Source organism: Trachypithecus francoisi, unplaced genomic scaffold (assembly GCF_009764315.1).
Source record: "Trachypithecus francoisi isolate TF-2019V2 unplaced genomic scaffold, Tfra_2.0 Lachesis_group8, whole genome shotgun sequence".
Taxonomy (NCBI): domain Eukaryota; kingdom Metazoa; phylum Chordata; class Mammalia; order Primates; family Cercopithecidae; genus Trachypithecus; species Trachypithecus francoisi.
The window spans coordinates 11073950-11086479 of record NW_022681473.1 but is presented as its reverse complement, the minus strand read 5'-3'; the positions used below and the strand labels follow the sequence as shown (position 1 = coordinate 11086479).

At 51.6% G+C, this 12530-nt stretch overlaps 1 protein-coding gene and 1 non-coding gene across 2 annotated transcripts; both read right to left on the bottom strand.

Moving 5' to 3' along the window:
• Nucleotides 1-614: 614 nt before the first annotated feature.
• On the bottom strand, nt 615-8845 carry WDR74 (WD repeat domain 74). The gene is made up of 11 exons (XM_033205021.1): nt 8623-8845; nt 8438-8544; nt 8230-8351; nt 4829-4904; nt 4564-4710; nt 4299-4400; nt 2977-3077; nt 2826-2881; nt 1482-1627; nt 1309-1365; nt 615-839 (listed from the first exon to the last, which is right to left on the bottom strand). Exons 1-11 carry the CDS (start codon nt 8684-8686, stop codon nt 660-662), a joined length of 1158 nt encoding a protein of 385 aa, XP_033060912.1. The 5' UTR covers nt 8687-8845; the 3' UTR covers nt 615-659.
• A 2217-nt stretch (nt 8846-11062) lies between these two features.
• On the bottom strand, nt 11063-11253 carry LOC117081914. The gene has a single exon (XR_004436378.1). It is a non-coding gene; the product is annotated as a U2 spliceosomal RNA (small nuclear RNA).
• Between the last annotated feature and the right edge of the window lie 1277 nt (nt 11254-12530).

The window sequence follows — 12530 nt, the reverse complement described above, 5'->3', positions numbered from 1 at the left end:
AAGAGCAGGTCTGGGGTCATCCCTTCTCCGGCTCCTCCTGGTTGCCTTCTCGGATCGGACGCTTCTGCTTCCGAATCTGATCTGATTGCCTCTTGCTTGACGGCAAGGAGCCCCGACCACTGTACATAGATGACCGACTCTGGTCTGATTGTCTCTTGCTTGACTGCGAGGAGCCCCGACGACTGAACATGGATAGTCGCCGCCACAGCACGGTGATCAGAAGGCTTTCGTTCGACTTGTGATTCCGATGGTCTGGGGAGTTCAAGTCGACACCTTCGGCGCCTGAGGCGACGACGAGGCCTTTCAGCTCACCCCTACCCTCGGGAAGCCCCTTCTCACACTCCCTGGGCCCTCGGTGTGTGTCTCTGGTCCCATCTTCCCCGACGTCCTCAGACTCTGCCTCCTTGTACTGCTCATCCGACATCTCAAAGTCCTTATCTTGGCAGCAGCCCATGGCCCCGCGTGGCCCTGGACTCCCTGCCACCCATGCCAGCCTACCTGCCTCCAGGCCCGGCTTTTGTGACATCAGATATCCCGTCGCCCCAGCTCAGGGAGCCCCCACCCCAAGGTACCCCTCATTCCTTTCTCCCATCACAAAAGTCTCAGGGTCATGGTGGATGTTCAGCTGTTTATTTACAAAGTGGGCAGGCACAGGGACATCAGGGGCTGGTGGACCCAGGCCGCTTCTTCTTTCTCCGTCTGGTTTGGAGAGCTCCTTGGGTCTGCTCCAAATCCGAGAGCTTCCTCTTGGCAGCTGCCTCCAAGGATGCCCAAAGTTCGTCTGTCTCTGTGTCTTCTAGGGGCACCTTGTTGGGTTCCTGAGGCTCTTGGGGCTCATCCTGGTGAGTGGGAAGAAAGCGTAGGAGTCAGGGGGACTGGGAATGGTGGCTCCCACCTGTAATCTCAGCACTTTGGGAGACCAAGGCAGGAGGATTGCTTGAGCCCAGGACTTAGCGACCAGACTGGGCAACATAAGGAGACCCCATCTCCACAAAAAGAAGTTAAAAAAAAAAGAAAAAGTAGTCAGGGGCACAGGGACAAACCCACAGGGAAGGAGACCCTGGCTGAGAAATAATCCCTCTGGATACCACCACCTTTATTCCCTGCTCCCAGAAAGCAACCCCATCCATGCTCTTGGCAATAACCCTCTCAGGATTTTAACTGTTAATGCCTCTCAGAGAAATTAAGTGACCAGGCAGGTAAACAGATAGTCCCAGGTCTGTATTCCAGCTGCCTCCTTTTCCTCTTCATAAGGAGGTCCTCACATCTATGCCCTTAATTCCCACATTACCGGACCCAACTGCTCACCTCCCAGTTGTCCCTGCCTGACAGGAGGAGGCAGTTCAATTGAGACTTGAGATAAACCTGCAAAAGATGAAGGACCTTAAGGAGCCAGGCATGCTGAGACAGAAACATGAAAGGGGACAAAGGAGGCGGAGCCTCCACAAGACCATGAGTTTGGGGTGGGAGAGATGACTTACCTTATGCTCTAGACCCCGTGGATTCTGGATCCTGTGTATCCTCAACACTCTGTCCAAGCCACAGGAAGCTAGTAGAGGCTTTGAAGGGTGGCACTGCAACCCACGGACACTGCCTGACAGCCCCTTCAGACAGCCCAGTAGACGCCCTAGAGAAGGGGGAAAGCATCCGTGATAACTGGCTGGCCAATAACCAACCATTCATTGTTTCCTGTTCCAATCACTTTCCATTTCAACATTTATTTTTTTTTTTTTTTTTTTTTTTTGAGACGGAGTCTTGCTCTGCCGCCCAGGCTGGAGTGCAGTGGCCGGCTCTCAGCTCACTGCAAGCTCCGCCTCCCGGGTTCACGCCATTCTCCTGTCTCAGCCTCCCGAGTAGCTGGGACTACAGGCGCCCGCCTCGTCGCCCGGCTAGTTTTTTGTATTTTTTTTTTTTTTTTTTTTTTTTTTTTTTTTTTTTTTTTTTTTTTTTTTTTTTTTTTTGTTGAGACGGAGTCTCGCTGTGTCGCCCAGGCTGGAGTGCAGTGGCCGGATCTCAGCTCACTGCAAGCTCCGCCTCCAGGGTTTACGCCATTCTCCTGCCTCAGCCTCCCGAGAAGCTGGACTACAGGCGCCCGCCACCTCGCCCGGCTAGTTTTTTGTATTTTTAGTAGAGACGGGGTTTCGCCGTATTAGCCAGGATGGTCTCGATCTCCTGACCTCGTGATCCGCCCGTCTCGGCCTCCCAAAGTGCTGGGATTACAGGCTTGAGCCACCGCGCCCGGCCTCCATTTCAACATTTAATCTGCAACAAAACCCTGAGACTGGGCCGGGTGCGGTGGCTCAAGCCTGTAATCCCAGCACTTTGGAGGCCCAGACGGGCGGATCACGAGGTCAGGAGATCGAGACCATCCTGGCTAACACGGTGAAACTCCATCTCTACTAAAAATAATACAAAAAACTAGCCAGGTGAGGTGGTGGCGCCTGTAGTCCCAGCTACTCGGGAGGCTGAGGCAGGAGAATGGCGGGAACCCGGGAGGCGGAGCTTGCAGTGAGCTGAGATCTGGCCACTGCACTCCAGCCTGGGCAACAGAGCGAGACTCTGTCTCAAAAAAAAAAATAAATAAAATAAAATAAAACCCTGAGACTGGAACTTCTACTAATATTTCCATTTCGCAGGTGAGGAAATTACGGCACAGGGAGTTGAAATAGTTTAAGGTCATACAGCTTTTGAGGAAACCAGGATTTGAACCCAGGCAATCTGGCACCTGAATGAGGCCTCACTGGCCCCACTGCACCGCCTTAGAGGGAATCCTTACCCTTCTCCCTGCTCCTTCCTTCCCCCCCAACATACCCTAGTCCACTCACCTTGCCGAAGGTCAATTTCTGCCAGCTGCCCATGAGTGTTTCCCACAATCACTGAGCTGAGGATGAGACCAGAGGCAAGCGGAGTCAGCAGTAACCTCCTGGAGCCCTTCCCAAGCCCCACCCTCCCACCCCTTCCCCTCTAAACACTCACTTGCCTCCCGGAGTGAGGGTCATGGCTGTCAGTGGGTACTCTCCGTAGGTGGTCTCTAGGACTGGCCGGCGCTGGGGGGATGCTGGATCATAGACACGAACCTAGAGGAAGACTGAAGCATCACGAAAGTGTCCTCGGCCGGGCGCGGTGGCTCACGCCTGTAATCCCAGCACTTTGGGAGGCCGAGGCGGGCGGATCATGAGGTCAGGAGATCGAGACCATCCTGGCGAACACGGTGAAACCCCGTCTCTACTAAAAATACAAAAAAAAAAAAACTAGCCGGGCGAGGTGGCGGGCGCCTGTAGTCCCAGCTACTCGGGAGGCTGAGGCAGGAGAATGGTGTGAACTCGGGAGGCGGAGCTTGCAGTGAGCTGAGATCTGGCCACTGCACGCCAGCCTGGGCAGCAGAGCGAGACTCCGTCTCAAAAAAAAAAAAAAAAAAAGAAAGTATCCTCACCCTGCACCTACCCTCTGGCATCTCTGCATCCTCACCTGCTCCCTGCACACTGCTCTCTTATTTATGATCCACTGTCAGAAACCTTCTCATCTTAGATGTATGCCTCTTCTCTGAGCATCAGGGTGTCAGAAGAGCTGCTTAGCAGCATAAATGGACAGAGCTGAGGGGAGAGGTCCCCTAGGTTGGAAGTGTGTGAGCATTCCATCCCCCCATACTCCCATCTAGGGGAAATGGAGGGATGGAAAAGCAAGTCAGTCTAGTAGTCGGTGGGTGCTAAATTTCAAGCAGAGGTTAGCCTGAATGAAGGACGAAAGAGGATGACCTCATATGTGTTTTGAGCAAAGGCGTACGACCAAGATCAGACTTCAATGTGCAGAAAGCAAAGGAAACAGGAGAAATACAGTGACCCAGCCCTACCCGTGTCTCAAGACGTCAAATGAGACAGCCATAAAGATTCCTCATTTGGGCCCTTCCTGTAAAGCTGAGGAGCTGAGGCCAGAGATGGGAGGCTCAGGCCTCAGTCCCAAAGCAAATCAGAGAGGCTGCATCAGGACCAGAACCCAGTTCTCTTAACCCCTAGCCCAATGTCCTCTGACACCTGCACCCTATAATTCCCACAGTGAAGGGGATCCACTCTCCTTTCCTCTCTTCCAGGTGGGAGGAAAATAGCACAGTTCAGGAAACTCCACCCTAGAATGCAGCAGAGGAAGGTCATGGGCTCAGGGACAGGGTTGGAACAGATGGGGATGCGCTTGCTCCTCTGAGCTCAGAATGGTGAGAAAGGCAGTTGTGCCAAACCATGGGGGCCATTTCTCCAGAAGGCTGCTTTATCCCAGGAGAAGGTAGGGGTGAGATGACACCTTACCTGGTGGTACCCTGTACAGGTGACAAGCTTCTGTGATCCTGGGAGAAACTGTATGTCCTGGTCCCAGATGGGAACCCGCAGGTCCAGCCAGTCATTCCGCACCTGGTGGGGTGGGCAGATGGGGAACAGGGCTGTGGGGGGCTTGATGTGTTCCTCCTTTCAGCCCTCCTTCGCCCCCTAAAGCCCATCTAGTCTCTGACGCATAGTCAGTGGCCACAGCCTTCCTCAACTTCAGGAACAGCTCCTTCACACTCTTGTCACTCACGTTCTTGGCCCTGAACACAGGTTCCTCAGAGCCCTGCAGGTCCCACATCTTCAAAGCATTCTCTTTCCCACCCGTGGCAACCACGTGGGGGTGTGATGGGTCTTGGCGCATCCTACACACCCCAGGGCCCACTCTCAGTTCCAGGAGCTAAAAAGAATGGGAAATAAGAGTTCGTTCTAGAGTTCATAATCCTCCCTTCCCCAACATGATCATTAGGCACCTACCCCAGCCCCCTCCCGCAACCATCAGGGCAGGGAAGCCTCACTGGGTCAGAGGATGTGTTCTTGTCATTGTCATGCCAGACTCTGAGAATCCCAGAATCCACACATGTGATGAGGGTGCTGCAGAGAAAGGACAGAGTTGGGATTTTTTAAGTGCTTAAACTCCTTGTTCTAATCTTTCTCTCCTTCTCACTACTAGACTTGACTAATGTTTAAAAACAAACAAACAAAAAAAGTACAAAAGTATTCTCTAGGCCCCAAACTCCTATCAACCCGATTCCCTACCAACAGTCCAGTTTAGAAGAAAGTCTCTAGGTCACTGGGCTCTAGGCAGAGCCTGACAGCTTCCAGCTTCCTAATCTGTTAATTCAACTTACTCAACAGGGTGAGGGTTTACCAAGTGAGGAAACAGAATTGCTGAGAAGCTAATTTGCCACTCAGCTATGTTACAAACGCAGCTAGAAATCAACTCTGTAATATTCCGGAGTGCTTTTGCTGTTCACAGCTGTGTCTAGCACTTGGCCGTACTGGTCTATCTGAATCTTGAGTTGCTTACTAGGGCTCAGGATCAGTAGTTCTAAAAGGATTGAAATGGGACTGGTCTGAATTTAGGGTTTGGTCAAAGTCAAACACCAGCTTCTTGTGTTCCTTGCTCTGGGTTTCAGGAACTAAATGTCAGTCTTTTGCTTAAAGTATCTCAAGAAGTCCAAGCAAGTCTCTCCCCAGGATCTGCACAGCCTGCGCCTATGTTCTTTCTCATGCCTGCCAACCCTCCCCAGCTGGGTTCAGGCTCTGTATCGACTTGCCTGAGCTGTGACAAAAGTCTCCCAGTTGCTGTCTCCAATCTACCCTCCATACTCCTACAGGCTCCCAGTGCTGACTATGGTACTTGCTATTCAAAAACTGGTAACTCGGCCGGGCACAGTGCTTCGCGCCTGTCATCCCAGCACTTTGGGAGGCCAAGGCAGGCAGATCACCTGAGGTCAGGAGTTCCAGACCAGCCTGGCCAACATATAGTGAAACTCTGTCTCTACTAAAAAATACAAAAATTAGCTGGGTGTGGTGGCACACGCCTGTAGTCCTAGCTACTCGGGAAGCTGAGGCAGGAGAATCGCTTGAACAAGGGAGGTGGAGGCTGCAGTGAGCCGGGATTATGCCACTGCACTCCAGCCTCAGAGACAGAGCAAGATTCTGTCTCTCAGAAAAACAAAAACAAAAAATGAATAACTCACCAACACCAATAAAAGTACACATCTCTCAACCTAGCACTTAAAGCCCTTTACATTTAATCCCAACCTAATATAGTGTCCATCGTGTATTAAAATGCTTCCTTGGTTGGGTGCAGTGGCTTACACCTGTAATCCCAGCATTTTGGGAGGCTAAGGTGAGCGGATCGCTTGAGGTCAGGAGATGCAGACCAGCCTGGCCAACATGGTAAAACCCTGTCGCTAATAAAAATACAAAAAAAAAAAAAACTTGGTTGGGCATGGTGGTGGATGCCTGTAATCCCAGCTACTTGGGAGGCTGAGGCAGGAGAATCGCTTGAGCCTGGGAGTTGGAGGTTGCAGTAAGCCGAGACCATGCCACTGCACTCCAGCCTGGGCAACAGGGTGAGACTCTGCATTTAAAAAAAAAAAAAAGGTTCCTTCTTGTCAACTTCCAAATCAAATGCTATTTATCCTATTTATGTACCCTATAGCATGCCCCCAGTCCTTGGCCTCTCCCAGGCAGTACCCTCTTTCTAGAATACCCTTATTCTCTTCTCCACCAGTCAAAATTCTACCCATCCCTCAAGACCCAGTTCAAACATCCAGTCCTCCCCAGAGGCTTTCTAGACCTCACTTGTCAGAATTACCACCACCAAACCTATGCAGCCTGCTTCACAGCCCTCTTTCATCGTCTTTGGAAGAAAGCAGGGCCAGTAATCCAACCACTTAGCACCTTCCTAATCTTTGCCTTCAGAGGTACATCACCTTGTTGGTTGAGCTCAAGTTGAGCCCAGGAGTTTGAACCGGCCTGGGCACACAGTGAGACCCTATCTCTACAAAAAACTTAAAAATTTAGCTGGGCAGGGTGGCACCTGCCTGTGGTTCCAGGTACTCAGGAGGCTGAGGTGGGAGGATCGTTCGACCTCGGAAGGCTGAGGCTGTAATGAGCCATGAATGCACCACTGCACTCAAGCCTAGGTGACACAGTGAGGCTCTGTCTCAAAACATATAAATGAATTAATGAATGAATGCTTAAAATCTTTTTTTTTTTTTTTTTTTTTTTTTTTGAGATGGAGTCTCACGCTATCCTCCAGGCTGGAGTGCAGTGGCGCGATCCCCAGCTCACTGCAAGCTCCGCCTCCCGTGTTCACGCCATTCTCCTGCCTCAGCCTCCCGAGGAGCTGGAACTACAGGTGCCCGCCACCGCGCCTGGCTAATTTTTTGTATTGTTCGTAGAGACGGGGTTTCACCGTGGTCTCGATCTCCTGACCTCGTGATCCACCCGCCTAGGCCTCCCAAAGTGCTAGGATTACAGGCGTGAGCCACCGCGCTCGGCTCCTTTTTTTTTTTTTTTTGAGATGAAGTATTGCTGTCTTCTCCAGCCTGGAGTGCATTGGTGCTCTCTCTGCTCACTGCAACCTCTGAGGGACGGATTCAAGTGATTCTCCAGCCTCAACCTCCCAAGTAGCTGGGATTATAGGCATGCGCCACCACACCTGGCTAATTTTTGTATTTTTTTTTAGTAGAGAAGGGGTTTCACCATGTTGGCCAGGTTGGTCTTGAACTCCTGACCTCAAGTGATCCACCCATCTCGGCCTTCCAAAGTGCTGTGATGACAGGTATGAGCCACCACACCCAGACTTGCTTAAAACTGTTAAATGACAGGTGGGCACAGTGGCTCACGCCTGTCATCCCAGCACTTTGAGGATCCGCGGCAGGTAGATCACCTGAGGTCAGGAGTTCGAGACCAGCCTAGCCAATACAGTGAAACCGTCTCTACTAAAAATACAAAAATTAGCTGTGCGCGGTGGCAGGTGCCTGTAATCCCAGCTACTCGGGAGGCTGAGGCAGTTCTCCTAGGCGGAGGTTGCAGTGAGCCGAGATCGCGCCAGTGCACTCCAGCCTGGGCAAGAAGAGCGAAAACTCCGTCTACACACACACACACACACACAAAACTCAGAGGGTTATAATGGAGTAAGGTGAAAAACCTTAGAGGATGAGAACTTTTTGAAAGCAGAAATTTTACCAGCAGCCCCTGTACTTCGCCCAGTGCCTGGAATTCAGTAGGTGTTCAATAAATGTGTTACAGGCATTAACTACGTAAGGCAGAAACCCAGGTCTCTGTCACCTATTGAAAACCGTGTCACTCAGATTGTCTGTCGCCATCATTCCAGTATCTGCAGGGAGCATCAAAGCTGTCTCTTAGGCCCTGCGTTTAGCGAGGGGATTGGTCTTACCCGTCGGTCTGGGCGAGGCCACGGAATATGCCCTCCCCTCCCGGGCAGTGTCTCTGACCCTGGAATATGCCATCCTCGGTGCTGAAGTGCTTCACCGTCCTGTCCGCGCAGCCCACCAGGATCTGCGGCAAAGAAGGGCAAGATGGCAAGGAGAGCGAGGCTGCTGTGTCCCAGGCCCCCAGCTCCGGCCCGGCCAGCGGCCACTCACCTGGGTCTCGCCGCCCGTGCCCCAACACAGGGCACTCACTGCCTCCTCGCGCCGCGGCTGTCCTCCGGCCGTGAAGTTCGCCGCCTGTTTTCGCTGAAGGTTTACCCCTGAGAGAGGAGGGCGTCAGTCACACCAGGGGCGCGAGTGCACCCCTGCACTTCCCGACGCCCGAGCCTGCCACCCACCTTTCAAGATCCCAGTCTCGGTGCCGACCCACACATGGTTCCAGCGCCCGGCAGCAGCAGCCATGACAAAGCCTGGAGGCAGATGGGTCGCACTTCCGGCGCAGCGTGTGCGTCACCGACGGGCGTCGAGTCCGAGGCAGGGCAGTGCAGTTGCTAGGAGTTTTTGTTGTTGTTGTTTGTTTGTTTGTTTGTTTTTTGAGACGGAGTCTCGCTCTGTTGCCCAGGCTGGAGAGCCAGTGGCGCGATCTCAGCTCACTGCAAGCTCCGCCTCCCGGGTTCACGCCATTCTCCTGCCTCAGCCTCCCGAGTAGCTGGGACTACAGGCGCCCACCACCACGCCCGGCTAATTTTTTTCTATTTTTAGTAGAGACGGGGTTTCACTGTATTAGGCAGGATGGTCTTGATCTCCTGACCTCGTGATCCGCCCGCCTCGGCCTCGCAAAGGGATGGGATAACAGGCGTAAGCCACTGCGCCCGGCCCAGTTTCTGGGAGTTCAAAGAGCCGAAAGAGTAAAGCTTCCTTGCTTGTTTTGCTTTACGAAAATGAAACCAGGAGGTGCTTGTTTAGGGAGATCGGAAGAGTACATTGATCATTTTGCACTTGGAGTGAAACGCACCTTTCCTGGACTGCGTGGCCGGGTCAAGCCAGCCCTAGTCTCTTTCCCGGCTCCGTTATGTAATATGTGTTCTGGACTGTTAGACAAGAAACAACAAACGATTTAAAAACCACTTTAGGCCGGGCGCGGTGGCTCAAGCCTGTAATCCCAGCACTTTGGGAGGCCGAGACGGGCGGATCACGAGGTCAGGAGATCGAGACCATCCTGGCGAACACGGTGAAACCTCGTCTCTACTAAAAAAAAAAATACAAAAAACTAGCCGGGCGAGGTGGCGGCGCCTGTAGTCCCAGCTACTCGGGAGGCTGAGGCAGGAGAATGGCGTAAACCCGGGAGGCGGAGCTTGCAGTGAGCTGAGATCCGGCCACTGCACTCCAGCCTGGGCGACAGAGCGAGACTCCGTCTCAAAAAAAAAAATAAATAAATAAATAAAAAATAAATAAATAAATAAATAAAAACCACTTTAGAAACGATTCAGATCATTAACGATGTGTGGGGCTTCGTTCTGGAATATGTCACAAAAGAAAGAAAGATGGGAAAAGGAAACCGAAGGTTTTTTTTTTTTTTTTTTTTTTTTAAGATAACAGACAGACCTTCACTCTGTCGCCCAGGCTGGAATGCAATGGCGCGATTCTCCTGCCTCAGCCTCCCAAGTAGCTGGGATTACAGCTTGTATTACTAAACCACCGCGCCCGGCCTCGTTTACTCGTTAAGAGGCGGATAGCCGGGCGCGGTGGCTCATGCCTGTAATCCCAGCACTTTGGTAGGCTGAGGTGAGCGGATCACGAGGTCAGGAGATCGAGACCACTCTGGCTAACGTGGTGAAACCCTAGCTCTACTTAAAAATACGAAAAATTGGCCGGGCGCGGTGGCTCAAGCCTGTAATCCCAGCACTTTGGGAGGCCGAGACGGGCGGATCACGAGGTCAGGAGATCGAGACCATCCTGGCTAACACGGTGAAACCCCGTCTCTACTAAAAATACAAAAACTAGCCGGGCGAGGTGGCGGGCGCCCGTAGTCCCAGCTACTTGGGAGGCTGAGGCAGGAGAATGGCGTAAACCTGGGAGGCGGAGCTTGCAGTGAGCTGAGATCCGGCCACTGCACTCCAGCCTGGGCGACAGAGCGAGACTCCGCCTCAAAAAAAACAAAAAAAACAAAAAAAACAAAAAAAACAAAAAATTAGCCCGGGTGGTGGCGAACGCCTGTAGTCCCAGCTACTCAGGAGGCTGAGGCAGGAGAATGGCGTGAATCCAGGAGGCGGAGTTTGCAGTGAGCCGAAGTCGCGCCCACTGTACTCTAGCCTGGGCGACACAGCGAGACTCAGTCTCAAAAAGAAAAAGAAAAAAAAGAAAAAAGGATTCGAGTGGAGTCACAGTGCACTATCAACCTGGAATTCCTTAGTTACAGAGATTCTTCCGCCTCAGTTTCTAGTTAAACCATGAGGAGAAAAGCGTTAAACACACGATAAAAAGAACTCAGGCCGGGCGCGGTGGCTCATGTCTGTGGGAGGCCGCGGCGGGCGGAACACGAAATCAGGGTATATCACGGTGAAGCCCCATCTCTACTAAAATTACATAAATTTAGCCGGGCGTGGAGAAAAGCCCTTTATAATCCCAACCACCCGGAAAACTGAGATAGAAAAATCGGTTGAAGTGAGACGGTAGTTAAACGCTGCATTTGCTATAGCAAAACCAAAATAAAAGAGCACTAAACAAAAAACACACACGGTTTATTCACTCACATGCCAGCGAGTACGTTTGTGAAAGTTCAGCTTTTCTTCTCCAATTCTTTTTTTTCAAAGACACGTAATTGTCACCCCCGAGAGGGGTGGGTGCACCGTTCCTGGAAGTACTGCAATACCAGGTCGATGCGTGGAGTGGACGGAGCAAGCTCCTTTTCCATCTCCTATTTCCAAAAATCCATTTAATATATTGTCCTCGGATAGAGGACGTATCAGATATTAAACTGATAAGAACAGATACTACACTTGATCTTAGCCAAAAGGCCGAGAAGCGATACCGCTGATGGCGCCGCCTTGGCGGCTTTATCCTTCCCATCTTGTATATAGTTATGGTAACTATCTAGGCATTAAATGTTAAATTATTTTCCAATACGTTATCATTCCGAAACGCAGTTTTCATTATTCTCTCTTAATAATAGTGGCTATAGTTTGGAAATAGACCTATTTAAGAGTCCTGTACTACTTCTCCCGCCTGCTCGCTGCTCCGTTTGTTTTGCATAAACCCGCCCTTTCGCTTTTTTAGTATCCTGGGATTGGCCCACATGCCAATCGTGATTTCAATACCCGCGTGGCCTCCTTTTCCCAGATTGTGGCGTTAGTCTCCCAGCCTAGAGGTTTTGGGGCTCTCCAGGGGGCAGCGGGACAGTGCTGCAGGTGGGGGCGCCCCTCTCTGGGACCTTTCTTGGGAGAAGCCGCGGCGCGGTTTCAAAGCAAAGGTTTTGGAGTCCAAGAAAGGAGGTTGGGCTCCCCGTTCTCCAGTTCCTGACTTAATGACCTGAGGCTTGGTACTTAGGCCCTTGTCTCCTCCTCAGTTAAACGGGGAAATGGTGACACGCACTCTCGGGAGTTTGTGAGAACTGAGGACATAGGGGCGAGGCACGACCTGCACATTGCATTGAAAGAGATCAAACACACACATTCCTCAGCCCTGGGCCCAACACAACACATTCCTCCATATATCTCAACTTCCTGAGCCCAGCACCAACACAAATACATTCCTCCATATATCTCAACTTTGGAAAAAAAAAAACACCACCTGGAGAGTCCCCTGATAAAGGTCATGTGTCTTTGAAAGAATAACTGAAACTCCCAAAAGGCGGGAACCAATCATAAACGGCCAAATCAGCCAATCCCAAACCTGTATTGCACAAAATCCCCTGTGACTCTGTGCCTGTTTACTGCTGAAATATCCATCCTCACTATCACCCTGGAGGATGAATATAGACTCCATCAGGAGCAAGTGCCTTCTGATCAAGATATCAACTCCTGGCTCCAGCGTTTCCCGGAAACACGGGCAGAAACCGGGGACTTAGGGCTGGCAAAACACCGCCCCGCCATATTTGTTGAAGTTAAGCCTGGGACAGACCCGGTTCAGGTTCGGCAGTACCCAATGCCCCTAGAGGCCAAAAAGGGAATTACGCCCCACATCCGCCGGCTTCTAGACCAAGGAGTTCTACGCGCCTGCCACTCGCCCTGAACACTCTGTTGTTACCTGTCCGTAAACCTAATAGTAAAGACTATAGGCCGGTGCAAGATTTAAGAGAAGTCAACAA

What these genes read in the sequence shown, in the direction of transcription:
- WDR74 (XM_033205021.1), bottom strand. Translation starts at nt 8,686, where the DNA reads ATGGCTGCTGCTGCCGGGCGCTGGAACCATGTGTGGGTCGGCACCGAG. An exon ending in GCACGGGCGGCGAGACCCAG is followed by an intron (nt 8,352 to 8,437) that starts GTGAGTGGCCGC and finishes TCTTTGCCGCAG; the next exon opens with ATCCTGGTGGGCTGCGCGGA. An exon ending in CCTGTACAGGGTACCACCAG is followed by an intron (nt 3,078 to 4,298) that starts GTAAGGTGTCAT and finishes GTCTTCCTCTAG; the next exon opens with GTTCGTGTCTATGATCCAGC.